This window comes from Curcuma longa, chromosome 3 (genome assembly GCF_044706935.1).
Source record: "Curcuma longa cultivar G26 ecotype Majalengka, Jawa Barat chromosome 3, ITB_CL_G26_1.1, whole genome shotgun sequence".
Classification (NCBI taxonomy): domain Eukaryota; kingdom Viridiplantae; phylum Streptophyta; class Magnoliopsida; order Zingiberales; family Zingiberaceae; genus Curcuma; species Curcuma longa.
In genome coordinates, this window is record NC_133863.1 from 14,204,549 (window position 1) to 14,230,812 (window position 26,264).

Genomic DNA, 26,264 nt, shown 5'->3' on the forward strand with positions numbered 1-26,264 from the left:
CTAAACTGTTCTGCATCTGGATGAGTCTATAATAAAAAAAATTATATTAGCAACTAAATAAAAAGAAAAAATATTATGAATGCTCTAATTAATTTAGATAATCATTTAGAAGCATAATAAACTATAGAGTAACGATATACTGCATGAAAAGTTAGTATGAAAAACCAGCATGACAGACACATAGGGCTGGATCCCACCTGCATGTAGGTGGATCTCATTTCCATGCCTGTGTCTGTTATGCGGGCTTATCATACTGACTTTTAATGCAGCATATCATTACTCTAAACTATATTAGAAAATATTTTAATAAAATACATGTTTTAGAAGATGTTTTGATATACTTAAATAAAAAATATTTTTTTAAAATTTTTTTAATAAATGTCGATGGACATTTTGCTGAACACCTGCTTTCTATCCCACCGCGCAGAATCGCCTCCGTTTTGCCCCTTCGCGCGATTCTGCCGCAGCTGGCCAACCGTTCGTCGACAGCTCACCGGCGCAGATGGCCGGAAAGCCACTCGCAGCCTCCTCTCCGATGGCCCTTTGCTCTATCCAGCGTTCTCTCCTCCTCATTGCTGCCCTAACCTTGATCTGCTTCACCCTTATCTCCCTCAGATCTCTTCGCTCGTCGCCGCAACTCCCCTTGCATAAGGTATCGCGAAAACAGCCTAATGTTGCGATTTTTCTCTAAATTTTCTGTTTTATTCTTTGACTTATTACAATGCTATGGATTTGGGTGTCGAAGGTGTTTGTGGCTGAATATTCTGATGATCTTCCCAGCCGGGGACTATTTTATTCCTCGATCTATCACTCTCCAGATGTTTTTTTCAAGGATTACGCAGAGATGGAGAGGAAATTTAAGGTATATATCTACCCGGATGGGGATCCGAATACGTACTTCCAGACGCCGAGGAAGCTAACTGGGAAGTACTCTAGCGAGGGTTACTTCTTCCAGAACATCCGGGAAAGTCGGTTCCGTACGGAGGATCCTGACCAGGCAGACCTGTTCTTCGTGCCCATATCTTGCCATAAGATGAGAGGAAAGGTTAGTATGATTGTGCTTCGTGTGGTGCTATATCCTTTTCAATTATAACAGCACATTTTATGCTTTACTTTTTGCCCTTTGTTTTAAATGGAAATCAAGGTTTGCTAAACAATATAAGGGCCTTCATACTCTGGTTTGTTTGGAAATTCATGGTTTTGCGATTCTATTTCAGTGACAAAAATGTTGTTCATAAGACAAATAACTGTAACTTCAATATTATATCATATGAAGATTTAGTGTACGCAGATTCAGTGAATACAAAACATGGAAAAAAAAATCAAATAGTAACAGAAAGAGTAGATCGTTATGAATTGACTTTTTGAAAATTAGGTCTCTCACTTTGTTTTGCATCTCATTTTTGCTGGCACTATATCTAACAATGGCTTTCCCATTTCATAATATTTATCTATTTGCAAAAATGATCTATTGGTTGGTATAAATTGTGCGATCGCTAACTCATTTATGCATTGTAAGAATGTAAAAAAGTGAGATACCAGCACTACCTTCCCAACTGGAAGCTACTTTAATTCCCACAATCTGAGTAACTACCAAAATAGTATTTGTAAGAGAAACAAGAAAGCTTGATAGAATGCAAAAGAACTTCAAAAGGTGGGTGAATGAATAGCTAATATTGTGGTGGAACTTTGGACTAGAAATACAAAAAGAATCCAAGCCTGTTGATGTTCCATGGACTTCAAAGATGCACAGACAGTTAAATCAACAACTTTCCCATTTAATGTGATAGTTTGAATACTTTGAGATGGGTTTCTAAATGTCAGCAGCCCCAAACTTATAGTTATTTTGCATGATCATATGCAACAATGACTTCATCCCATGTAGGAGCAAAGATGTTGGAGTTTTGGTGGAGAAGTTCATTGACCAATCACTTCGTTCGGGTACTTGGACAAGAATGGCTTGGATAGAGAAAATAAACAGCGGCCAGTGTTTTTATGTAGATACAGAAGGTCAGTTATGAAGTTCTATCTCAGAATTAGATTCTGGTGTGTAAAGTTAAGAGTAGTTAGGACATGGCTATCGTCAGTTTCGTAATCTGGGTGGGTAGGAATATAAGCCCCATTTGAAAACACAAGTATGATTTGGCATTGCTTAATAGTCTTATTTATTACGTATGTCTGACTTGCAGGATGCTTGTTTATCTTGGAAAAAAGTTAACTTATGCTAATAACATGAAGTTCTCAAGTCTAAACAACCTGCTTTGTCACTTACAGTCTTACACATTGACATCAGAAAACATGAGGTTCCAAGAGATTCTCAATTTATAGATGACTGATATCTCGATCAATATCCTAGGTATCATAAGATGCTGATTCATGACCTAATTTTAAGGATGTAAAGTTTCAAGACCTTGAATTTTGTCAAAAAACAGAGATCTATTAGGAGCTGACCAATGAATTTAGTCCATCTGTTGCATGGATATGGCTTTGGGAATCCTTTTGAAATCTGTATTTGTAATCATCAAGAAAATTTGATGAGTGAATATAGTACAAAAGAAGCTTTACAAAAAAATTTCACTGTTGTCATTTGTGTAAGGTAGAGTTAAAGAAATTTCAATCTCCTAGGTGTATATATCCTATGATTAAGCATATGATTTTGATGGGTGTATATCCACATGGTTCTATGCAAATAGTTTGGCAATTGTTCATACTGCACCGATTCTTGTGCAAAAATGGTAGAAAGAAACTACAAGTGAAACCACACATTATTCATCTACATTTGGATGATTTCACAAGTAGCCTTATGAACTCAAACCAAATATTTGATGCTCCATTTTTGACAGAGTGAATAGTCTCTCATAATCTCTTTACCTTTTTTTGTTGTATTGGGGGAATGGAAAGTGGGCTGTGTTTGCTGTTAATGAAATCTGTCCATAAATTACTGTTGTGAACTGCAGTATTGTCATACTCACAATAGTTATCTATAGAAAGATTATCATAGTTCATTTGTTCTGGACTTTCCTTTATGCATGACATGTAGCTTCATGGATGGATTAAAGAATAGATCCCGAGGATCAATCATACTTTTGACTGATGTTAATTGTTTAGGAAGTGTGTTTGCATTTTGACAATGCTGTTTTTCTATTTTCCCTTCTCTTACCGATTAAGTTTTGTACTATGATTTGAGTCATATATTTTCCTTTTATATGTAATGCATTTTAAACTTTGCAGGGAATATCTTATGAGAATATGACTATCATAGTTCAAAATTATGTTGAAAGTTTGATCAGAAAATATCCATATTGGAATAGAACCCTGGGTGCTGATCACTTTTTCGTAACATGCCATGATGTTGGTGTGAGAGCATTTGAAGGAATTCCTATGGTTATAAAAAATTCAATCCGTGTTGTCTGTTCACCTAGCTATGACGTTGGGTATATCCCACACAAGGATGTTGCTCTTCCACAAGTCCTACAGCCATTTGCTCTCCCATCAGGAGGAAATGACATTGAAAACAGGTTAAAGTCTAGCTAGTTTACCTTTCCTGATAACCATCGTAAATCCTAGCACATTCATATTCTTTGTTATTCAATTGTTGACCTGGATGCAATCCAAGTTTTGAGATATATCTAGATACAATTTTTCACAGCAACAATGTGATATGTAACTAGGAATACCCATATGACATGAGTTGAATGTTAATTCACACCATGACATATAGTGGTATCATTGTATGAAGATTGCAAAATGTCAGAAAGTATTTTAGATCTATCATGCATTTCCCTGCACGTGCAATGAATATTTTTGGTAATATATATATAGACATTGGCACATGCTTCTTTCTTGACAATGAATATACTCTGGCTATTCATAACTCATATGACCTGATGATTAGGACCTTAATGCTTTTCTTTTGATTATCTTGTATTCACCAAATGCTGGGATAACATAACATAATCTGCTTTGAATCAGATAAATGAATTAATAAGCCACCAATAGGTAGTCCTGAAAATAAATTGATCTAATATTTGATAGTACATCGTATACTGACTTTCTTTTTTAGGAAATGCATGCAGATGACCTGGCTAGAAATTTTACAATAGATAAGATCATTGCGATTATTCTAGATTGATTCCATTATCCCTAACTGCGATGAGATATTATAGTGTCACACATGTAAGATGACTAAAGCAACTAGGTAACCCATTGGTTTTTACACGCAATTACCAATTCCACATGGACCTTAGGAAGACATTAACATGGACTTTGTTTTTGGTTTACGCTGATCTAACTAAAGTTTAGGAATGGTAGATTGATATCCTAAGATGATACATTTTGTCCCTTATCTTTAGGGAGATAGACTAGACAAGTTACCCACATCTATAGTATCAGCTAGGAACATGAAGTTTGTCAGCTATTTTTGGAAAACCCTATGCAAACTATTTAAGACTCAACTTAAGTTATTATTTGCCTTGCACCTAAAGACTTATAGATAGTCTGACATTGTTAATCGCAGATTAGGAAATTTTCTAAAGTGTCTTGTGAGTGAAAAATCAGGTATTTGGATGCTGTATTTTGCTACTTGGTGAATAATTTATTAAGCTGCTCCTTAACTATAGTCCATTCAAAGTTGTGTATGGATCCAAAACTCGTCAACCAAATTCCTTTACCTATCATTTTCCATTTATCTGAGTTAATGAGAGGTTTACTAAGCATACTCAAGAGATTTATGATGGTATATGTAAGAAAATGTGTGTGTTTGTTCATGCATGTGTGTGTGTTAACTATGTTGTGGTGAAAATCTTATTAAGAATTTAAACTTATAAAATTTAAGTTGATGCACACTGTAAATTCAAGGAGCATAATATAGGGGGACTTGTGCATGGCCACATTGGCCTTGAACGCTGGTTTCCTGAAATCTCATTTGGAAATCTTTATACCTGTTTCATTGATCCTTTAAAATTGTGACAAAATTTGGTTCTTAATGCATATGTTATTGACGTAACTACTAATTTAAATATTAGTCTAATTTTTAACGTGAAGCATTTACTGCATACTTGGGACATTTAAGCCCTCCTTGTCTATTGATTTTCCTACATATCACACCTCCCAATTGCCCTCCATAGTGTTAGTTCCTGCACTCCCATTCACAACACAACTCACTCTTGAGATCGAGGGTAATATGGATGCTCAGATGGTGCTAGCTTCTCATGGAAATTGCTAAAGGTACCTGGTTCATTGGAGAAGACTTCCAGACGTCAACTAAGGATGAGCTTCCGCACCTTGCTCCTGATTTGTAAAAATGGAACAATACTTGGCCAATTTATCTATAGAGGTGCCCCCACTTTGCACTCTTTGAGGCGTCGTAGATCTTAATCCCCCAGGCAACGGAGTTGAGATCTTGGTGGGGGAGACTGACGTAGTATAATATTTTAGTTTAATTCTGTTATTTAAGTAAAAGGTTCTTTATAATTATTAGGGGAGCTTTTGGAATGTTTAAGAGAATCAAATCATAATGTTACAGAGATTATACCTTATGTTTAGTATATAAAAGGGGATTGGAAGCCAAGTATTAAAGGAGGCTAGAGGGTATCCAAAGAAACATTGCAAAATTCACAAGTTTATTATTGGGTTTAGTATTTTATGTGCACATGTTAAATATATACTTGTTTATTTAATTTGACTTGCTTTAAAATTGTCAATGAATCTCTCTTGAATTTAGCCTTAGTTGTTTCTTTAATGACTCTAAGATTCTCTGCAAAAGATTATAGTCATACTCTAACTACTTGCTTTCCGTGAACCTTAATAAACACCAGGACTATACTAGGATTTTGGGCAGGTCATAGAAACTCAAAGATAAGAGTTATATTAGCCCGCGTATGGGAGAATGATACTGAGCTTGCCATTAGCAACAATCGTATCAGCAGAGCTATTGGGGAGTTAGTCTATCAGAAGACATTCTACAGGACTAAGTTCTGTATTTGTCCAGGTGGTTCCCAAGTCAATAGTGCTCGAATAACTGACTCAATTCACTATGGATGTGTTCCAGGTCAGTCACCATTTAGCTACGATATGCCTATGTTTATTATTTTAACATATTTCAATAAGCCTGAGCTTGTAACTTTTTTTTTGCCTTCATAATTGTCAGTTTTCTAATAAAATTTGTTTTTCTAATTTACAGTAATTTTATCCAATTACTATGACCTGCCATTTAATGACATTGTTGACTGGCAAAAGTTCTCTCTTGTGCTCAAGGAGAGTGATGTCTACCGGCTAAAATCTATCCTGAAGTCTGTGTCACAGGAAAAGTTTGTTGATTTACATAACCGCTTAGTTGAGGTATTTTCTAATTCCTCATTTAACTAATGCAGAAAAGGTACCTGCTTGCTACTTAACCACTTTGAGATGTAAAATACATTCCTATTCTTCTAAAGACAGTGCAAATATCAATTATGACCAAACACTTTGATTTTTGCCATTATAGTCTGAACCTTGTTTAAGTTTGACAAGTCTAGTTGTCAGATTCCTGCGATAAATAATTGTGGAAAACTAACAGTTGTTACATGGTAGTCTTAATTTTGGAATATAGAATAAATGCACTAATACTAATTCAACAATTAAGGTTTAGAACCCTTATAAGCATGTTGGCCGTTTTCTGGACATTAATATTTGGTTAACGAATCATGTCATACCATCTAGGTCTGTTGTCATATTCAAAACTTTGTTTCAGATTTGGGTCAAATGGCAATTGGAATTAAAAAGGATCCACTTAGTATTAAAGTCTTCCAATCTTAGAACTTTCAAAATAAAGTTTTGGCAATCTTGTTGATTAACAAAACAGTACCAGGAAGGTGACTAGTTAATGACATAGTTTTACATTTGTGTTGTCTAAATGATCCTTGAATGCCCAACCCCCTCTAAACATAAGAAAGACTGGTTATGGTTAAGAGATAAGTAGAATTTGTTTTGCCAAAGTAAACTTACGTCTAATAACATTTTACATTCGCCAGGCCCAGAAGCACTTTGAATGGCATTCACCTCCAATACCTTACGATGCATTTCACATGGTAATGTACGAGCTTTGGCTGAGGCACCATGTCATTAAATACTGAGACAAGGTTGATTGATGGACAATGCATTTTACCAACTTTTGATTGATGGAGCATTCATTTTTTCCAACTTTTGATGAAACTCTGAACTGGATCAAGGCTCAGGACACCTGCGTATAGAGATGCAATATTGTTAAGTTTATGAGTAAATTCAACCACAGAAGGATGGAAGGAGAAGAAGACATGAAATGGGTTTGGAAATTTTTACTGGAGCATCATTTCCAATTTGTATATCAACCATTTTCATCTTGCAAAAAAAGGGTTGGCAAAATGGTAGAGTAGGCAACAATTTGAGCAGAGGTTGGTACCTCTCTTCTCATCTCGGTATTGCTTCGCAGTTTTAAACAATACACTATAGTTTCTTATTTGCAATTTTGTTTCATTCTGCATAATTAATCCCACTAAATTGTGGCTTCGTTATGTGTTTTGTTCTGCAATTACTGTTGTAATAATGAGAGGAGTAGATGTTAACTTGTGATGTTTCACTTGCTGGTTTGTAGTCTCTCCTGCAATCCACTACCATTCTCTCACAGTTCTGTGATCCTTATGGACACAGAATTCTCGTAGTATAATAATACACTGACTGTTTTGAATCATCTCATATCAGAAAATATAATTGTTGTAATAGTTAGGGATAAGAGTTTGTTTCTATAAATTAGTTTATCTAATTATCATTTTCATCATCATGTTTAATAAATTAGTCATAAGCAACTAAATAAATAGGGGGAAAAAAACAAAATTTTGTATTAATTAGTATCACTCATGTTTTTAATTTATGGCTTCAAATAAATTATTGAAACATGTCCTTTTATCTATTTGCCAACATTCTACAAATTGATCCCTTTGGCTACATATTTATAGCGGCTAAAAGTTTATATTTAAAATTTAAAAGAAATGTCGTTAAAAATTGAACAAAAATGTAATAATTAATTTTGAAATTGTTGTAAATAGATTGATAATTAAATAAATAAATTTCATGTCACATGTGACTTGTAAATTAAATTATAACGCCGTCAAAGTTAAATCTTAGACTTAATATGAGAAACTATTATGTCCAATAAGAAATAAATTGAAATCCCTTATGAATATAAAGAGCGAAGCCCATGCAAGTTGGGCCAAAAGGCCCATAACCCAATAGTGGAACCGAATGGTCACTGATTTATTTAAATAGGTTTAATCATATCGAAGCTTCATATAAAATATTTTTATAAGCTTATAAAAGATATTAAAGCACGCAAAAATGCAAATTACATTTTTGCGATGAGTTGACAAGCCGACATGTGGAGGTGTCGGCTTGAGGTGGCGGGTCGCGTTAGGAAAACGAGGGGCCTTGTCTAATTTCGAACGATATCGGCAGGTGCGAAATGCACAGCCACTGAGCTGTGCCACGCAATTGGTGGGGCCCGGCCGGGTCAATCATTGGTGGGTGCGGCCGGGCGAATTGATTGAACACTTGTGTTTGGCGTTTTGCACCGTGAGATTTTCCAGCCGTCGATTGTGAATCGTACGGCGATGCGATGTCCCACCTCGATGGATACTCATGCAGAACAAAACAACACCACAGCGATCGTCTACGTCGTGGATCAGCTCGAACGCTCATGCATGTTAACGTGCGTTTCAATAATAATAATATTTAAGAAAGATACAAAAATCTAAGGAATCTTCCTCGAAAATTTTGATTTATTTATTTATTTAAAATTTTTAATGATGCATGAAAGATTATATATATATATATATATATATATATATATATATATGGTTTAAAAGAGTAGTTAAGTGAATGATCATTAATATTTTTGACAACGTTTCAAGTAGCATCATCATAAAATCAAGAGTGTTGTGAGAGTAAAGGTATCAACTAAAAATGCTAAAAATTTAAGAGTAACATACAAGAGTTATGTATCAATCATAAGGAACGAATCTTTTTAAGGACTGTCATAGGTTCTAGTCCGGGCCAAACTCTAAAGAATATTCACTCCATTGCTAATGTAGACTTGGAGAATTATAAATTGTATTGTTGTACCTTTAATCTATCAAACATTCCTTTCTTGTTCTTTCTATCATAGCATATAAAAATAGAGGCTATATATCTACATTTTGTGATTTTTATAAACCTCTAATAACTATAGAGCAATGTATGAAAATTTGACTTATCCCTATTGTAATAGTAAATAATTTTGGAAATCAAGAGATGATGACGACACTAGCTATTGTTCAACCACCTAGAGTATAATCGTCCGATAGCTTGGTAGAAGAAAGAAGACTTAATTGAGTCCAAATATTCTACAATGATAATTTAGGAAACACAAGCATCATGTAATGTTTCTAAAGTGATATCAAAATCTTTGGACTTTGGTACTAATTGTTTGACATATTTAACACATAATAGTTACAAATGACATTTAATTTTTTCACTCATGATCATGACTAATTGTGTTTCGCATTTGTATTTCATAGTGTTTGTGTTTGATGACCTTTTTCACTCAATTTTATGTTTGTATTATAGCTAAGATGACTAATTAAAGAGACTACCTAATAGCCCTCCTCCAGTCAAAGTGAGAAATTGAGATAAAATCACAGGGACCCTAGCTAGATTGAACCTAGCTATATGGTTGAATAATTAGAAATAAATATGAAATTAGTAATCATATTATTAATATATGATAGTATTAATTGATCAGTTAATTAATAAGCAAGCCAATAATAATATATAATAACAATACTTTCTTAATGTCATTAATTTTGAAAGATTAGCACAAATGACATAGATCTAAATGAACATTATAATGATAATTTTTATCATAAATATTGTCATTACTTTATAGTACACATTTCCTAAGAGGAAATTAGAAAAACAGATAGAAAAGAAATTAATTTACTAAAATTTTCAGAACTCTTCCTTATAATTTTTTTTCTTCAGGAAACAGAGGACAACAATTATTAATTGCATGAGAGAAGCTTCACTTGGAGTGGCACAGTTCAAACGAAGTACAGATTTTCTAAAGAGCACCAAGGAACTAATTAACTACAGATTTTCATTCAAAAAAACAAGGAACAAGTACAGAAATTATACGTACGCAGTCAGCAAATTAAACATAACAAAGATGACGACACACTTCCAAAACTTTAATAAAAAAGTGAAATCCGTTACTCTAACGACTCTACACGATCGATCCTACTACTATCTGTGAAGAGGTAAATCGAGAAGACACAGCATCAAAACACAGCTATATAAATATAGCCACATTCCACGTACGCCCAAATTAATCACATCATCCTTAATTCAAACTAAAAGAAAATGAAGAAAATTAACCACGAAACATAATCCAAAGACCTTTTAATTTCTAGATTGCCTTAGCTAACTGACCCAGTGACCAGATCAATCAATGGCAGTGCATGGCCTCCATGCATGAACATCAGGCAAGTCAGCCGATGACATTGCTTCTTCAGCTGCCGGCTGGCCGGCCGGCCGGGGAGGCAGACTCAACGGTGCATGTCTCCACTGCTTTGACTAGCTAGCTGATAACTGATCGATCACTTGGCTGGGGAACCAGCGTGCATGGCTTTGTGGTATATATCTGAGACACATCATGTGGTACGTACGGTGGCATGTCTAATTAAGCTAGCTGCAAGCTAAGCTTTGACAGGGGCCACAAGCCCACAACATGCAGAATATATGATCATGAACATGAACTCATGAGAAAGTGATTATATATATAATATATATATACATGCTGAAACAATGTTTGGCTAAGGAAACACACAACACAATTCATGCATGGGCCATGCAAGTGGATGAGGTTGTTCTAGTTTGAGATCATCTATGAATGAGCCATTGGTTGATGAAGTTTCTCTCATGCTACAAAAAGAAGAAGGGTAAGAATGGAGGTCAGGAGTGCTCTGACTTAACTATTCCGACACTCAAGTCAGGTCCCGAACCGGAGATGGAAAAGAAGAAGAAGAAGAAGAAATTTTAGAGAAGTAGAGTGTTGATTGGGTGTGTGCATGTATCTGTGCCTGCGAGAAGCGGAGTCATTATTTGGAGTCATTCGAGGAGATGTTCCATCGCCGGTAAGGAGAATATCCCATTACCAAGGTAGTTAAGGGTCTTATCGCCCATACTTGGTATGGTCCAAGACTATGCTGCGTTAATAATGCTGTACAAATGAAGTAGGTAAGTTGTCATCAAATATTATATCATTGCACGTGTCTTTTCTGACAATGATCTGAGCAGAAATGGGGACTCGGAGAGGCTGAGCTGACGGAGGGGTCGACCTCTAGCTAAGAGATCACAGATTCATTTGGGAGCAAAGTCAGTGGAGCACTGAGCGGGGCGCTGAAACTGATTCAGTCTGGAGCAAAGCCAGTGGGGCACTAAGTCGCAGAGTTGGTTGATCAGCTGGGAGCTGAACCGCCACTCAGCCACTGGGCTAGAGTGGAGAGCTCGGGCGGTTGCTGAGCTAGGGAGGAGAGCTCGGGCTTAGAGTGCAAGGTCTCTAACTGAGTTAGACGATGAGTCGAGCCAGCTGTGAGATTGAACACCGATCTAAACTAGTTACATTGGCCATGAAATTGGGCCTTGCTTGTATCGCTGCCAAGTGGATCGGGTTGACTTTTTTGACATAGGCATATTAACCCATAACTGATTTTTTTTTTTTTTTTTTGGTGTCTGTTGGCTTAGTGGTCATGGACATGGACATGCACCTTTGAGTACTGCATTATTGCATGCACTCCATTTTGATCTGTCTATCAAATTAATAGTGATGTAAATTAACCAATTAAGCTAAATTAAATTTAACTATATGCTCAAACTTATTTAAATATTTATGCATGCATGAATATTATTCAAACTTTAATAAATATTCATATAGCTTATTGGTGTTCAAACTTATTATATATATATATATATATATATTATTTATTATATATATATATATATATATTTATTTACAATTGAACAAATATAAATGAGTTTTATCGAGATGAACCCCAAGTTTGTTCACGAATATACAATTTATTATTTACAGTCCTACAAATTAGGAGGGTTCCAAGCTTGCACAATTGTACATGTAAGGGCAAGGTTGATTAGTAGATCTATCAGAGAATATGAAATAATTTTGAAGTAGTTTTTTAAGTTTATCATAATTTGATTGCACTAATTTGTTCATTGATGATCATGCATGCGCACTAATTCTCACACTTTGTGTGCATATTATTATTAGAGCTAGCTAGAATCTTTAATTTAATTCCCTCTTATTGTCTTTTTTATTTAGAGGTAGGAATGAAAGTGAAAAACTAGATTCTTCTTGTAGATATCTTCAAATATATATCTTAATTAATTATGACTCGAAGTCTAGCATGAAACACATCATGCCTTTGTTCGTTGCCACTATAAGAAATATTCATAGTATTGTTTATGGTGAGATGTCAATTTTAGGGCAGGTGACTGAAGAAGATGAGGCAAACATCTCTCATGTGATGCTAGAGATATCCCCATCGAATCCCTTGTTTGCTTTTGGTAGGAAGACATACTTTATCGAATAAAGGCTTAAAGCTAGCACTTCTTCAACCAAAATGAACAAAAAAGGGAGGGGTGGAGGATGACTAATTTGATTAAGACATTTAATTATTGAATAGGTTTTTGAGGTTTTGTTAAGAATAATGGAAGATTTAGAATAGGTTAGAACTTAATTAATTTTTCTAATTAAATAACTAGCTATTCTTAATCACTGATTAGCTAGTTACTACGAATAAAATTTGGATATTGTTTATTCACCCCTCCCCCTTCTAGCATGATTAGTCAACTAGACAAAGCTCACAATGAGCTAGTTTATGAAACTAATTATATAAATGCTAAATCAAGTAAGTGTTACTAATGATTTATATCATACTAGTTTAAAGAGAAAAAAAATTGAGTATATAGCACAAATCAGGTAAACCGATTTTTGAAACTAATTGAGTTGACAACTAGTCCAAATTATGCTAATTAATGGCTAAGATATGTGCTAGAAGCCCATGGTTTGGGCAAAGCCCAAATAGGGTTAGCGAGCATACTAAATTTGGATTGAATCTCTCTAAATTTAAATTTAAAAAAAAAAAAAGGAGAAACACCTCTTCCTTAGTTATGTCCTTTTGAGTTGCTCTTTCATCCCTATAATTAGATTCCCTCATATTTCATTCTCATAGAAGTTCAATATTCACTCCTTTTTTTTGTAAAAATACTAGCTCTTTAGTTAATAGTCAAATTTGAATTTCATAAATTATTTCTTTTAATACTCTGCATAGAAAGAAGAGAGGAGCCATATGAAATGAAAATCTCATATAAGTTCCCTGACTGAAATTTGAACCTTCGTTGATTAAGAAATTTATCTCACCTTTTACCATTGCATTATAGTCCCTCCCCAAGTTTTTCTTAACAATTTCCTCTTTAAAGATAGAGAGAGATTTCAACTCACAGATCAACTTGACATATTCCTTTTTAATCCTTTAGATCACCCACATCTTTGTGACAACATGTGATCCCTAGTGGATCACGACACTCGAGTTTCGTAGCTATCATCTTCTCATTTTTCATGATGATAAGATCTTCGAGATCTTGACACTCGAGAAATCATGCCTAGAACTCCCTTAGCAATCCAACCGTCATCTTTGTGAGACTATACTCGAGAATTTCATAGCAATCATGCCTTTGTCTTTGTGACGTATAAGACTCTCAAGAGCACGATGCACGAGTGATACACACCTACAAGATCGTCTCTTCATCGTAGATGAACTTTTCTCGATCCATTAGATCACATTTCAGAGTTGGATACAAAAATCTACAATCTAAATCTCACTCAAGAAGACACTATCTCCATTCTATTAATAATATGTCGTTTCTAGAGTAGGTGAGTTTTAATTGGCTATTATGCACTCAACATTAAAATCAATAATAATTGTATATCCCTCTAATAATATTCATTAATGGAGGCACTAAATGAAAATTTAAAATAATGGAGGCATTAATATCAAATTTTTTATTTTTTATTTTTTTATTTTGGAAAACACTAAAGAAAATAATAAAAACAAACAATCCATCAACTTTGACCGTTGATCGCCCTTAACATATAAAAGAAATGGAAAAAACATCGCCGACAGCTGCCGATCCACGACATCAACGATGACGATGAAAAATCCAGATGTTTTTTTCTTAAATTAACCATTAATTAAATAATTCCACGTCAGTAATTAGACTGATCCGGCGGAGCATCCTACCGAACTGGAAGATTTATATTTAAATGAATTTATAAATACGAGTTTTTGGGCTTCGCTTGGCCTTTCGGTTTCGCTGCCTCTCGCCGCAGGGAGTTGATGGGGGCGGAAGGCGCCGACGCACCGGCAGGAGGCGCAGCCCGAGATCCGTGATCCAGAGGTGGCGCCTACGCACTGGGATCGGAGAGCGGGCGGCGGCGGCGATGGCGAACTCTGAGGCGGTGGAGGCGCTGACTGGATTCGTGTCGGCGGCGGCGAGGGCCGAGGAGTTGAAGAAAGAGCTGCGGCGGCTGGTGAGGGAGATTTCGGAGTCGGAGGATTGCGGCGTGGGGACTTATGAGGATGCGGCCAGGGCGCTCGCGGCACTCAGGGAACTAAGGTCCGGCGGGAGCGCGAGTCCGAAGGAGGCCCTCGCGAGCCAGAGGAACGCGGAGGAAGGGTTCGAGTCGGCGGCCGTCCCCAAGCATTTCTTGTGCCCGATCTCCTCGGAGCTGATGAGAGATCCCGTCATCCTGGCCTCCGGACAGGTATCGCCGGCTCTGCAGTCTGGATTTACCGAATTAATTGATTCTGGTTCGGCTGCTAACGAAATGCTTCTTGCTCGCACTGTTCGTTTTCCCCTTTCCTCTTCTTTCGCTAGCCGTGTTTTACCTGGATTTTAGGGTTGCGTTGCTGACTTACAGCTTAGGGCGACGAATACCCTAAGATGTTCTGGTAGATCACTCGATCCTACTTCCTCCTCTACGATGCCTGTTTTCTTAGTCAATATTCCTCTAATGGAATTTCCGTGTGAAGTTTTGGCAATCGACAAGCTGTTGCGATCAAGTACGTGTGTAAAAAACATAGGGTCTTGCTTATTTGCTAGCTCTTACAAGTTTGGTATTTGTCTGAGTTTCTTTAATCAAAGAAAAGTACAAAATAGAAAGAAAGAAAGATAGAAAACTTGCCAGGGAAGTCTCATCCGTTACCTTCCATGTCAAGACTGTCAAAATTTCAGATTTTAGGTAATTCTGTACCTACCTTGTGTTTTACTTTCATCCAAAGGAAGATTCCTCTAATCCTCCTTTACTGAAACATTTACTGAAACTTGGTAGACTTCCTTGCAATTGAAATTTGTTGGGGTGTATGATGAGAATGGTTTGGTATTCATTGTTTAAAATAGTGCTGCAAATGCTGTGCTTCTGTGCAATCAACATTTGCTGCTTCTCTTTGCCAAGGTTGGATTCTTAGTGGTGCCTCTATTTGTATTACTCATTGGTTCTTGCCTTTTGCAGACCTATGACAGGCTTTTCATCCAGGAATGGTTCAGTTCTGGGAACAGAACATGCCCACAAACTCAACAAGTCCTCTCGGACACCACCCTCACCCCTAATCACCTTGTCCGCAGCATGATCGCCCAATGGTGTATTGAACATGGTGTCACTCTCTCTCCACTAGACCATGAGCAAGAAGGAGGCTTGATCACTAGAAAGCAGCGGAATGCACTGCGTGGGATCCTCCATAAGATATCATTGTCCTCTATTCCTGAACAAAAGCAAGCAGTTAGGGAGCTCCGTCTGCTCACCAAGCGAAATGGATCATTTCGAGCATTGGTAGGGGAGAGCCCAAATGCAATACCACAGTTGTTGTCTGTTATCTCTGTGCCGGGATTGAATTGTGACCTGGAGGTGCAGGAGGATACTGTGACCACAATACTTAACCTTTCAATCCATGAAAGCAATAAGAAGATCGTCGGCGACGACCCCCAAGCCATTGTTTTTCTTATTGATGCATTGAAGACTGGAAGTATGGAGACCCGTAGTAATTCAGCTGCGGCACTGTTTAGCTTATCTGCCCTCGAGGTCAACAAGGTCAAGATAGGGGAAATGGGTGCGATGAAACCGCTGGTCGAACTGCTAGAACAAGGCAGCCCCAGTGCCAAGAAGGATGCTGGGTCTGCAATCTTCAACCTCTGCATGCTTCACGAGAACCGGGCCAGGGCACTGATGGAAGGGGTGGTTCGTGTGCTCCTGAAGTCCATTGCGGACCAGTCACTCGTCGATGAGTCGCTGGCAATCCTAGCATTGCTATCGAGAGACCAAGAGGCAGTCGAGGGGATTGCCGAGTCTGGTGGTGTGGCCTCCATGCTGAGCATAGTAAGGGACGGTGTTTGCCTCCGGAGCAAACAGAACAACAAAGAGAACGCAGCGGTCGTCCTGTTCGCAATCTGCATGCATGACCGGACGAAGCTCGGGGAGATCGCAGAGGAGGAGAAGTCGACTGGGAGCATCTCTCGTCTGGCTGAGAACGGCACCCCCAGGGCACGCAGGAAGGCTGCTGGAATGCTGGACAAATGGAAGAGGACCATGCGTAGCACGCATTACTCGTGTTGAGAAATCATCAAGGTGACGCAGACAGAAGCAAGGAAGATGCACATATGTAAATAATACCCCTCTCTTGTCTTTTTGGTTGCTCTTCAGTACATGGAAAACTACATCTTCTAAGATGTAGAAAAAGATGTGGTTTTTTTTTTTTGTTTGATCCAATAAATGTCTGCCTTTTTTAACACATTCTTTTTCCGTCTGCCGAGTGAATCAAGATTTGTCTCTTAGTATGTGCATATGTTGTGGATGATATATGATATCCTGCGTGACTCCCTCGTGCGTGACTCGCGATCTACCATTCATCACACGATCACGAGCCAGATTTGACCGTCCAAATGTGGGAATGCATTGTGTTTCACCCGCCCGACCCCCGCCACTTCTAGCCGCCCTCGCCTTGCCGTCCGGCCACCGGACCGGACCCGATCGACGTGCCATTCGTCGGCGTGTCGGCCTGAATCCGATGCAATTTGGCCGGAACGCGGCCGGCAGTGGCACGCGCTGTTTCTGACTAAATCGTGGTCGGATTCCGACCAAATCCTGACTGAAGACCGGCCAGGGAAGGACCGCCGTCGCACGCCGGTCCTTCCCCGGCCAGTCTCTGGCCGCAATTTGATCGAAATCTGACCGCGATTTGGCCGGAAACGGTATGTGCCACTGCCGGCCACGTTCTGGCCAAATTGCGCTGGATTCTAGCCACAATCCGATCAGAATCCAACGTCGGCCGATGCGCCGGCAAGTAGTGCGTCGATCGGGTCCGGTCCAGCGGCCGGCGCAGGGAGGACGGCTGGAAGGGAGGGGGGGGGGGGGGGGGGGGGGGGGGGGGGGGTCGGCTGTGACGCGTACAGGGTCGCGCGGAATATCCGTTCTGTGTTGTGGATTACTATTATTAATTGGTGGTGGCGGTGGTGAACTGCACTCACCGTCTACGCTTCATTGTCAGCCCCGCCGCGCACTGATTGCGGACCTCCGATTCACGCGTTTTGCACTTCCTTTCTGTTCTGTTCTGAACCCTCAAATCACGGTCCTACTCGACCATTCGTTCCATTCCATTCCATGGCACCATTCGCTGCCTAATCATGATGCCAGCCAGCTTCCACAGCCCACTAAACTCGGATGACTTCGTGTGTTTACTTTTACTTTTTCATCTTTTGTCTGTAGCAATTCTCGACTCTATTAATTTGTCCCTTCTTTAGAAAGCCAGAAGATCTCTCGTCAAAACTCGACCATTTAAAGCTGTCGAGTAAGGGTAAGCCACAGAGCAGGTGCTTGCTGTCTTGCACGATGCCCTCGGTGTGCAGTAAGTCAAAGAAATACCTCTTTTCTTTTGTGGTTGCCGGTGAGTCACGCAAGGCATGGGCATGGCATGCCATGCATGGGTGTGGTAGCACTTTTGGTGGTGAAAACAATTTCGCATTACGAGGCTCTTGTAAATCTGATAACACCCCCTGTACCCACTCGTAGAAATTAAGAATTGCTGTGCTGAGGGTGAGCCAGGCGAAACAATTGATTTGGTTGGATCGAACAACTAATCGGTTTGGTTTGATCAAGTGGGTCAGATGGTTGAATTGGGCTGAGCAAGCTGAGTGTGTGTTGGGTTAGACACTGATCAAGATGAATAAGTTGGTTTGGGTTGCATGGGTTGACCAACGACAGCTCTTCTCTTAATGCTCGCTCTGTATGGAAGGATGTGAGGGAAGGATAAACAAAGATATAGAGAATTTTGACTTTTGTTTGAAATAAAATGAATTAAGAAGGAGAATGAGAGAGAAGGATAAATTTTACCTTTGCATTGCATGTTCATAAATCGTTATAATCTCTTACACTCCGATTTGAGATGTAAGGAAAGTGAAGGAGAATTCAAAAATATTTTAGTTTAATTTTATCTCTATTTAAAAATATTAATTCTCAAATTAACTCATCTATTTAAGTATTTTATTTTTACGTCGTCACTCCTCACACAACGTACGCCATCACCATCCAATATCCTAATCTTCTTTTTCTTTTCCTCTAAAGATAGGGGAACTTATCTAAATAGCATGCATTGTCTATTTTACGACTTTCAATATCTCAATTTCTATGTACAATACTGATAGAATTTTATAATTTTTAATCCGTCCTCTACATACATTTTCTTTTTTAAAAAAATAAAAATATTTTTATAATTTTATATATTTAATCTTCATTTCCCTTCCTTTCTTCCCAAACAAGATAACACATGTTACATTATTTTTCATCCCTTCTAAATAAAGAAAACCTAAATACTTTACTTCCTTTCTCTTTCTTCCCTTTCCGTTAATGAACCTTTTCTCCGCTCTATTCAATCAGAGTGTAAAACTTCATAGCTCCTGCCTTCTCCATTAGGGTTCGTTTACTCCAAGGAAAGACTAAACAAACGGATGACGGAGATAGATTTTTAATATTTTTTTTATCCTTCGTATAATTTACTCGAAGGGATGGAAATTCGATTGGATGAAACTCTCATTTATCCTTCTATTCCATCCAAATCTGGTAGAAAACCAAATCACACTCCCCTCGTCAAATATCCACCTATGGTGTGTTGGTCAAGTAGACCAATCAATCTTAGTGAGCTTAATTGGCTTAATTTAAGACTCAAGTCGGCCAACTGGGTTAGACGATCTGATCAAGTTGGGTTGCTGGACAAGTGAGTCATATGGGTAAGACTAGCCCAGTGGGCTAGATGGTCAAGCATTCTTGCTGGATAGAACAGGTTCAGGCACACCAATTTAGTCATGTCAAACTCATAGGAAAATTAAGTTCCCTACCACATTCATTTTTCAAAGCTTCTTTTCCATTTCAATTTTATTTTCACTCTCTTCTATTTCCTTCCATCACCCCTTAAGATCCCATAAATAAAATAAATCAGATTGAATTTTCAACCAACAATAAAAAAAATGGTATGTGAAATCTTCTATTTATTTATTTTTCTCAACCTCTATCCCTACCACATAGCATGTATCTTTTCCTGCCCTGGTTTGTAAACTACAACTGCATCTTTAATATGTTGGAATAGTTATTCAATTCCTTGCAAATTTTATGGAACAACTATGTATAACTTCTGATAGTAAAATGAACATGAAATACCAATTTTTTACAGAATTCTTTCTCAATCATTTTTTGCTATTATTATATCAAGCATAAATACTTCTTCAATACATCAGACTAAAAAAATGTTTACTTTAACTATATTCTTCTGTATTCCATTCCTCAAGAATAATCATTTTATGAAGGGAAAGAATGCCGTAAACATAAATTAACTATGCATGAATGACTTATTTATAGTTTAGACATATCCAAATTGACATACCAAATGCGCAAGCATTACGAAAATGCAAGTGGTAGAGTGCCATTACCTTCCATGCCCACCAATACTTGAGCAGTGAAGATGGCGCAGACTGCCGAGTGGAGTATATAACACACCCATTCTTTGATAAGATCAACTTGTCCATTCTCTAGTGGTGCCCAACACTATATAGAATGTGCACTTATGAAGGTTTGTTTATAATCCATATAGAAAAGGGAAAAAAAATACAAGTCTGTACAATGGATCATTATAAAACTATATAAAATCTTAATCATGTTTTATCTTTATTGATCATGCTTTCGATCATGTATCATAAGGTCTAATATTCGTCAGACATATGTGGTAGGAATAAATAATCAAGGTTGATAAAATGATGCAAGATGTTACATCATGGATGATGTATATTTGTAGTAGTAAAAGACTAAAATATTTGATTGGCAACTTATAACGATAAGAATGATAATGATGTAAACTTTTTTCAATTGTTAAGAAAATTTGACTTGGTACAACACTGCATCGAGGAGTTTATTGTCGAACGTAGCCATCTTTGAAGGAGGCTAAAGAAAATTCTAGTCAATCAATCATAGCCTTTCCAGGCAATAGAAAATACCAATTTTCAACTTCATAATCAAGCCATCTTCTAGTTGATAGTTTATTTGTTTATTCATCAACGAAGTTTTTATGATGCATTAGCTAGTCATCCTTTTACACCTGGTGCTAACTAGTTTATTTAACAAAAAGCAATGTAGGGCCTGCAAGAGATGCATTCCAGGAGGCAAAAGATGCACTAAGCATAAAGGAAAGGAGAAAAACAATTGGATAAAAGGAAATAAAAGCTGCGGATCCAAAAAACAAGCATATTCTAATCTAAAGGATTTTCTCAGTATTTGGCTTGCATTGTTTTATTAACTTTTTCGAGTGCTGAAACCGATCCCGCCATCACTATCACCAACTTTAACACACTAGAAGTTAATATTTAAAGCTTTTCTTCACCATCAAACTTTTTCTTTCCATTTGGGCATGTGGGAGAGAGGAAGTCAATGGGGGTTGCTCCCACATCATGTTCACGTAAGGATGACATGGGAAAATGATAGCCATGGAAACAATTATTTAATCCCGTCAAATATTTTAGCAAGACTTTGAATGTTTATGTTTTTCAGCACCCATTCTAATCCACCAGTTGTCAAATGAATTTTCTTGTGGGCAATGAAAACTCAAATTTAAATTCTCTCATCTCATGATATCGACTTCATTGTCCTGTCTAAAAACTACAAAATAGACATCTATTTAGGAAACTATTGATATGCTCCAACAATATAAATCAGCCAAAAAGAGTTAGCTAAATCGCCCCTACAACTCCATTTGATCATGATGATGAGCATGATGAGGTCTTGTTGCTCCACTATAAATAACGGTATACTATGTAGATCCTCACCAATCAAACAAGCCTCCAACATAGTTTCTTTCCCTCCTCTCTTTTGTCATCCTAAAGCCAAGAGGTACTGGTTCATCAGAAGCCAGCACAAGAGTTCCATGGGAGACAGGGAAACCGAAGGCTTTCAGAATCCTAGATATGTGGTCAAGAAGGTACTTGCCAGGCCCCAACATGAAGGTGATGGAGCCATTGTTAGGAGGAGCATTGGAAGGTGATTTCCTATCAATCTCTATGTTCTTAATCCTTTATTCAACAGAGGATTTAACCTAACATGATACTCGTTCGGAAATTGATCTTGTGCAGGGGAGAACTAAGAAACTTGGATCCATTTCTGATGCTGGATGAGTTTTCAGGTAAGTATTTAACCTCTCTTCCCTAATATAACTCCATTGAATTGTACTGGTGGCAGCTAATTCATTTTTTCCTTATCAGTATCGGCTCCAGCTGGGTTTCCTGATCATCCTCATAGAGGTTTCCTTTTTGTTCATTCAGTTCCCAAATTTGTCCTAAATTCATTACTTTAAGCTTCTCAATCTATCCATTCAATGGCAGGTTTTGAGACCGTCACTTATATGCTGGAGGTAATAAATTAATTTGCTAGTATGAATGAGATAGAAATCAGATGAAATTTTAGCTAAGACGAAGTATAACATGGTACATAAATCATTGAATTCAGGGAGCCTTCACTCACCAAGATTTTGCAGGGCATAAGGGCACCATCAGAGCTGGAGATCTGCAGGTACTTTTGATGACCATCACTCCTCAAGCTTTACGCTATCAACTGAATTAGAATTAGTTTCATCGGTTCACCTCCATACTGCATTAATTTCTTCAGTGGATGACTGCTGGTAAAGGAATTATTCACTCAGAAATGCCTGCTGCGCCTGGAGAGAACAAAGGGTTGCAGCTCTGGATCAATCTATCCTCCAAAGACAAAATGTAATTTCCAAAATTTCATCTTTTTAACAACCACAAGTAATGTTCCTAATGGAATCGATCAAACCGATGCCATGTGAAATATCGAATATTTTTTTCCTTCCAAACTTTGAGAAGTTCACAATGAAAACCTAACTTTTGCGCCTATTCCTCCAAGGATGGAGCCGAAATACCAAGAGCTACAAAGCCAAGACGTAAGCAAGGTGGAAAGGGACGGCGTTACCGTCCGCATCATCGCCGGCGAATCCTTCGGCGTCCAGTCGCCGGTCTACACCCAGACTCCAACAATGTACCTAGACTTCACCTTAAGCCCCGGATCCCAAGTTCAGCAGCGGATCCCGGAGTCATGGAACGCCTTCGTCTACATCGTGGACGGCGAGGGCGTCTTCGGGGACCCGAGCGCGGCGGCGGCGGCGAGCCACCACGCGCTGGTGCTGAGCGCCGGCGATGGGGTAGAGGTGTGGAACAGGGCGGCCAGGCCGCTGAGGTTCGTGCTCATCGGCGGGCAGCCACTGAAGGAGCCGGTGGTGCAGTACGGGCCGTTCGTGATGAACACGCAGGCGCAGATCCAGCAGGCGATCGAGGACTACAACTACTGCAAGAACGGGTTCGAGAAGGGGAAGCACTGGGCCTCGCAGCAGTGAAGCCGGAAGGCCCAAATAAATCCATGACAGGCCCAAATTGAACTTTCATCTCGATTCGATAGTTTCTAGAAGATTCGGATGGGGATGGTATCATGGAAACATTATAGAAATAAAATATATTTTTTTTATTTGAAAGAAATTTTCTGCTATTTTATTATCTTTCAAGAACCAATAATGAATTATGTATAAAAAGATAATGATATTTTTCGTTTGAGTAATCGTTCATTAGAACTCGCGTGCTCGTAAGAATAGCGAGATTTTACTTATGCCTCGTCTCTTGCCCAAGTATGATATTGTGGTCATGTCTGACTATGAAAAAGGCTACCAGACAAATCTTTCACGAAACTCTTCTCTATGTATTCAAAATTGGACTCTTGTTTCTCCGGAGCAACGGTGAGATGATTGATTCTATCAACTATAGATCAGACATATGAAATTTAAAAGTTAATTATAGTGAATTTATGAAATTTTTTTCTCAAATGGATAATGGACCTGAGAATGTTGACGGTTACGGTAGACCGTCATCTTCACTTTTTGATTTATCTTGATAGTCAATAAGAAAATAATTGATCACCTCAAAATTAATCGGCTTGAAGGATTGGATACCTAATGGCAATTAAAAAAAAATAGACTTCTTGTTGAAGGCAATTTGAAAACATTAATTATGAAGTGATGTATCGTTCGCACTTTCTGATTTATCATGATGATCGATAAAAAATTTTTATGATCAAATTGTTCATCTTTAAGATTAATCAATTTGAAGGAATTAAATGTATGAATTGTTAAAAAAAAAATTAGGCTCCTTTGTTCCGGCTCCTTGCCGACGATAGCCACGACACCAGGCGATAGGAGGCCGCGTCAACTTGTACGTCCACGTCGAGGAGAGGGGCATGAAGAGACAACAACTGAACACACGGGTCAGCGGGGTGCCGGGGAGTCTCGGCGTGGCCACTCCGACGCTCAAGTCAGGCAACGAGCAAAGAAGTGTGTATTCTGGGAAAAAATTCAGAGAGTCCATTGTCATACCTGTGGAGTTTATATAGGGGTGGTGGGGCGATCTTTTAGGATCTCGGTGCCTGTGATTGGCTATCGATCCGCTATTGATGTGGTAAGGATAATCTTTGAGGGTTTTTGGTTGTCCGACGGCTCGGATTTGTAGATCTTTATCTGACGGTTCTGCCTACGCGAGGTACCTTCTTTAGATGATTGGGATTAGGCTAGGCCAAGTAAGGGACTTGGTCTATGTTCTCCTTCTCGCAGATGGGCTGCCGATTTCGGTGGGGAGGTTGACGTGGTGTTCTGTTAATATACATTCCTCAGACGGATGTCGGGAGTGGCCGGATTGGGGAGGCGCACCTAGGAGGCATGTGTGCTGACGACCTTACTTTAGTTGGGAGATCTTTGTAAAGCTGCCGGGCGATCCATGCTGGGGTCATGCCCGGAGGTAGGCGTGTGATGGTCTGGTCTCGTCATGAGGTGGGCGTACAGGGCTAGGACCTTGCCCTGAGGCGGGCATGCTATTTTGGTGCCTTATCAGGAGGTAGGCATGCGACGCCGGTGCCTTGTACTGAGGTAGGCATGCGGTGCCGGTACCTTATCAGGAGGTAGGCATGCACTGCCGGTGCCTTGTAATAAGGTAGGCATGCGGTGCCGGTACCTTATCAGGAGGTAGGCATGCGATGCCGGTGCCTTGTAATAAGGTAGGCATGTGGTTATGAGGTTGGTTATGAGGTGGTGCAGTATCGTTAAGGATTGACTCTCAGTACGGCAGAGAGCTCCTCGGGTATATCCTCGTATATATTATCCCCTTCCTGAGGTTTACATTATGCCTGGTTATCGTTTGAGTGGAGGATGACCTGCCCGTCTTGATGGGGAAGGGGTTCCGGATATTTCGCGTGAGGTCTGTGTCTTTTGTGTTAAGGGAGAAGCTCGTCTCTTAGGGAGGTCGATCTTCCCTACCTTTCCTTAGTCTACCGAAAATACCCCTCCGGACTTCTCATCCGTCCTCTATATGTGTTCCTCCCTCGGGGGAATATTCGCTCCGGATCATCCTTGTTGAACGTCCATGAAGAAGACTTTTCCATTGATATGGGCTTTGAATGTGTTCCACCAAACTTTAGAGAACTAAAGTGAAACTCTCTTAATAGATAAACCTTATATTTGTTGTGAAAGTAAATAGGAGAGATTATATTCAAGTAAGACTTATAAGTAGAAGGGACATAATCAAGTATGATTTGAGATGACATAGTTACTTTTGGGACATAACTGAGTTAATTACAACGAAATAGACTTGCAGAAGAGGATAAAAGTTTGAATCTCGACGAAGTCGAGCAACAATATGACTAACTGTAGATTTAATCACATATATTGGGACCAATTGTGTGAGACCGACTGACGGATTCCACCTTTTGCACAAGAGATATGACATAGTAGGTGGAAAACCACACCTAAATAAGACATTACTGCTATGGATTATGCTTATAGTTAATGGTCAGAACAGGTGGGATGGGAGCAATGGGCGGGCTAGAAACTAATATCTACCTGAACTGGTCCTAGTTGATCGAAAAAAAAACTCAAAAATTCCTCCCCCTCTCTCCCTCATTCTTCTTCTCAACATGGTTGAGCCCCCGGGCTAAAGCCAGTAGGATAACACGTGATCCTCCGCCATTGGATCATTGGATGGGAGATCATACCTAGGAAAGATCACATGGATAATTAATCGTAAAAGATCGAGAAGACTCATCGAACTAAATCAACTTGTATTGATTCATCTGGGAATGAGTCAGCTCAGATTGGCTCGGCCAATAGTAACTCAGCAGTTGAGATTGACTCGGTCAAGAGTGATTTAGCCGTTTGAACTGGCTCAACCAAGAGTGACTCAACAACTCAGAATGACTTGGCTAGGAGTGACTTAGCTCCGACTCAGTTCAAAATAACTCAGCTTTAGCTCAGTTTCGATGGGATTCGACTCGAAATGACTCAAAAGTTTGTGGACTGAAACTTGTGGTGCCTGCCGGAGAAGCCATGTAAATTAGACATGTCCAGCTGATAGAGCAGTTACAAACAGACCCCTAGAGCTGATACTTATCAACGTCATGGAAGACTGGCTAGTAATTTCAACCCAAACTAGTCAGTCAAAAAGGCAAATTGCTTTGGGCCAATGCAAGAGGATTAGGAATCCAAGGCAGCATAAGTTCCCTAGAT

The 26,264-nt window shown here is 38.8% G+C and overlaps 3 protein-coding genes across 3 annotated transcripts; all 3 read left to right on the forward strand.

Annotated features, from left to right (window-relative positions):
* The first annotated feature begins 423 nt into the window (after nucleotides 1-423).
* On the forward strand, nucleotides 424-7,600 carry LOC141824716 (putative glycosyltransferase At5g03795). The gene is made up of 6 exons (XM_074712044.1): nucleotides 424-652; nucleotides 746-1,045; nucleotides 3,232-3,518; nucleotides 5,817-6,049; nucleotides 6,182-6,339; nucleotides 7,011-7,600. Exons 1-6 carry the CDS (start codon nucleotides 503-505, stop codon nucleotides 7,110-7,112), a joined length of 1,230 nt encoding a protein of 409 aa, XP_074568145.1. The 5' UTR covers nucleotides 424-502; the 3' UTR covers nucleotides 7,113-7,600.
* Nucleotides 7,601-14,424: 6,824 nt separating this feature from the next.
* LOC141822768 (U-box domain-containing protein 9) lies at nucleotides 14,425-16,901 on the forward strand. The gene is made up of 2 exons (XM_074710097.1): nucleotides 14,425-14,887; nucleotides 15,635-16,901. The coding sequence occupies exons 1-2, from the start codon at nucleotides 14,564-14,566 to the stop codon at nucleotides 16,730-16,732; spliced, it is 1,422 nt and encodes a 473-aa protein (XP_074566198.1). The 5' UTR covers nucleotides 14,425-14,563; the 3' UTR covers nucleotides 16,733-16,901.
* A 4,512-nt stretch (nucleotides 16,902-21,413) lies between these two features.
* Nucleotides 21,414-23,185, forward strand: LOC141824529 (pirin-like protein). Its single transcript, XM_074711837.1, has 7 exons — nucleotides 21,414-21,691; nucleotides 21,784-21,833; nucleotides 21,913-21,951; nucleotides 22,033-22,061; nucleotides 22,157-22,219; nucleotides 22,316-22,419; nucleotides 22,574-23,185. Exons 1-7 carry the CDS (start codon nucleotides 21,414-21,416, stop codon nucleotides 23,058-23,060), a joined length of 1,050 nt encoding a protein of 349 aa, XP_074567938.1. The 3' UTR covers nucleotides 23,061-23,185.
* Nucleotides 23,186-26,264: the final 3,079 nt, after the last annotated feature.

What these genes read in the sequence shown, in the direction of transcription:
- LOC141824716 (XM_074712044.1), top strand. Translation starts at nt 503, where the DNA reads ATGGCCGGAAAGCCACTCGCAGCCTCCTCTCCGATGGCCCTTTGCTCT. An exon ending in CGCAACTCCCCTTGCATAAG is followed by an intron (nt 653 to 745) that starts GTATCGCGAAAA and finishes TGGGTGTCGAAG; the next exon opens with GTGTTTGTGGCTGAATATTC. An exon ending in TACATAACCGCTTAGTTGAG is followed by an intron (nt 6,340 to 7,010) that starts GTATTTTCTAAT and finishes TACATTCGCCAG; the next exon opens with GCCCAGAAGCACTTTGAATG.
- LOC141822768 (XM_074710097.1), top strand. Translation starts at nt 14,564, where the DNA reads ATGGCGAACTCTGAGGCGGTGGAGGCGCTGACTGGATTCGTGTCGGCG. An exon ending in TCATCCTGGCCTCCGGACAG is followed by an intron (nt 14,888 to 15,634) that starts GTATCGCCGGCT and finishes TGCCTTTTGCAG; the next exon opens with ACCTATGACAGGCTTTTCAT.
- LOC141824529 (XM_074711837.1), top strand. Translation starts at nt 21,414, where the DNA reads ATGATGATGAGCATGATGAGGTCTTGTTGCTCCACTATAAATAACGGT. An exon ending in GATGCTGGATGAGTTTTCAG is followed by an intron (nt 21,834 to 21,912) that starts GTAAGTATTTAA and finishes TTTCCTTATCAG; the next exon opens with TATCGGCTCCAGCTGGGTTT. An exon ending in CTATCCTCCAAAGACAAAAT is followed by an intron (nt 22,420 to 22,573) that starts GTAATTTCCAAA and finishes TATTCCTCCAAG; the next exon opens with GATGGAGCCGAAATACCAAG.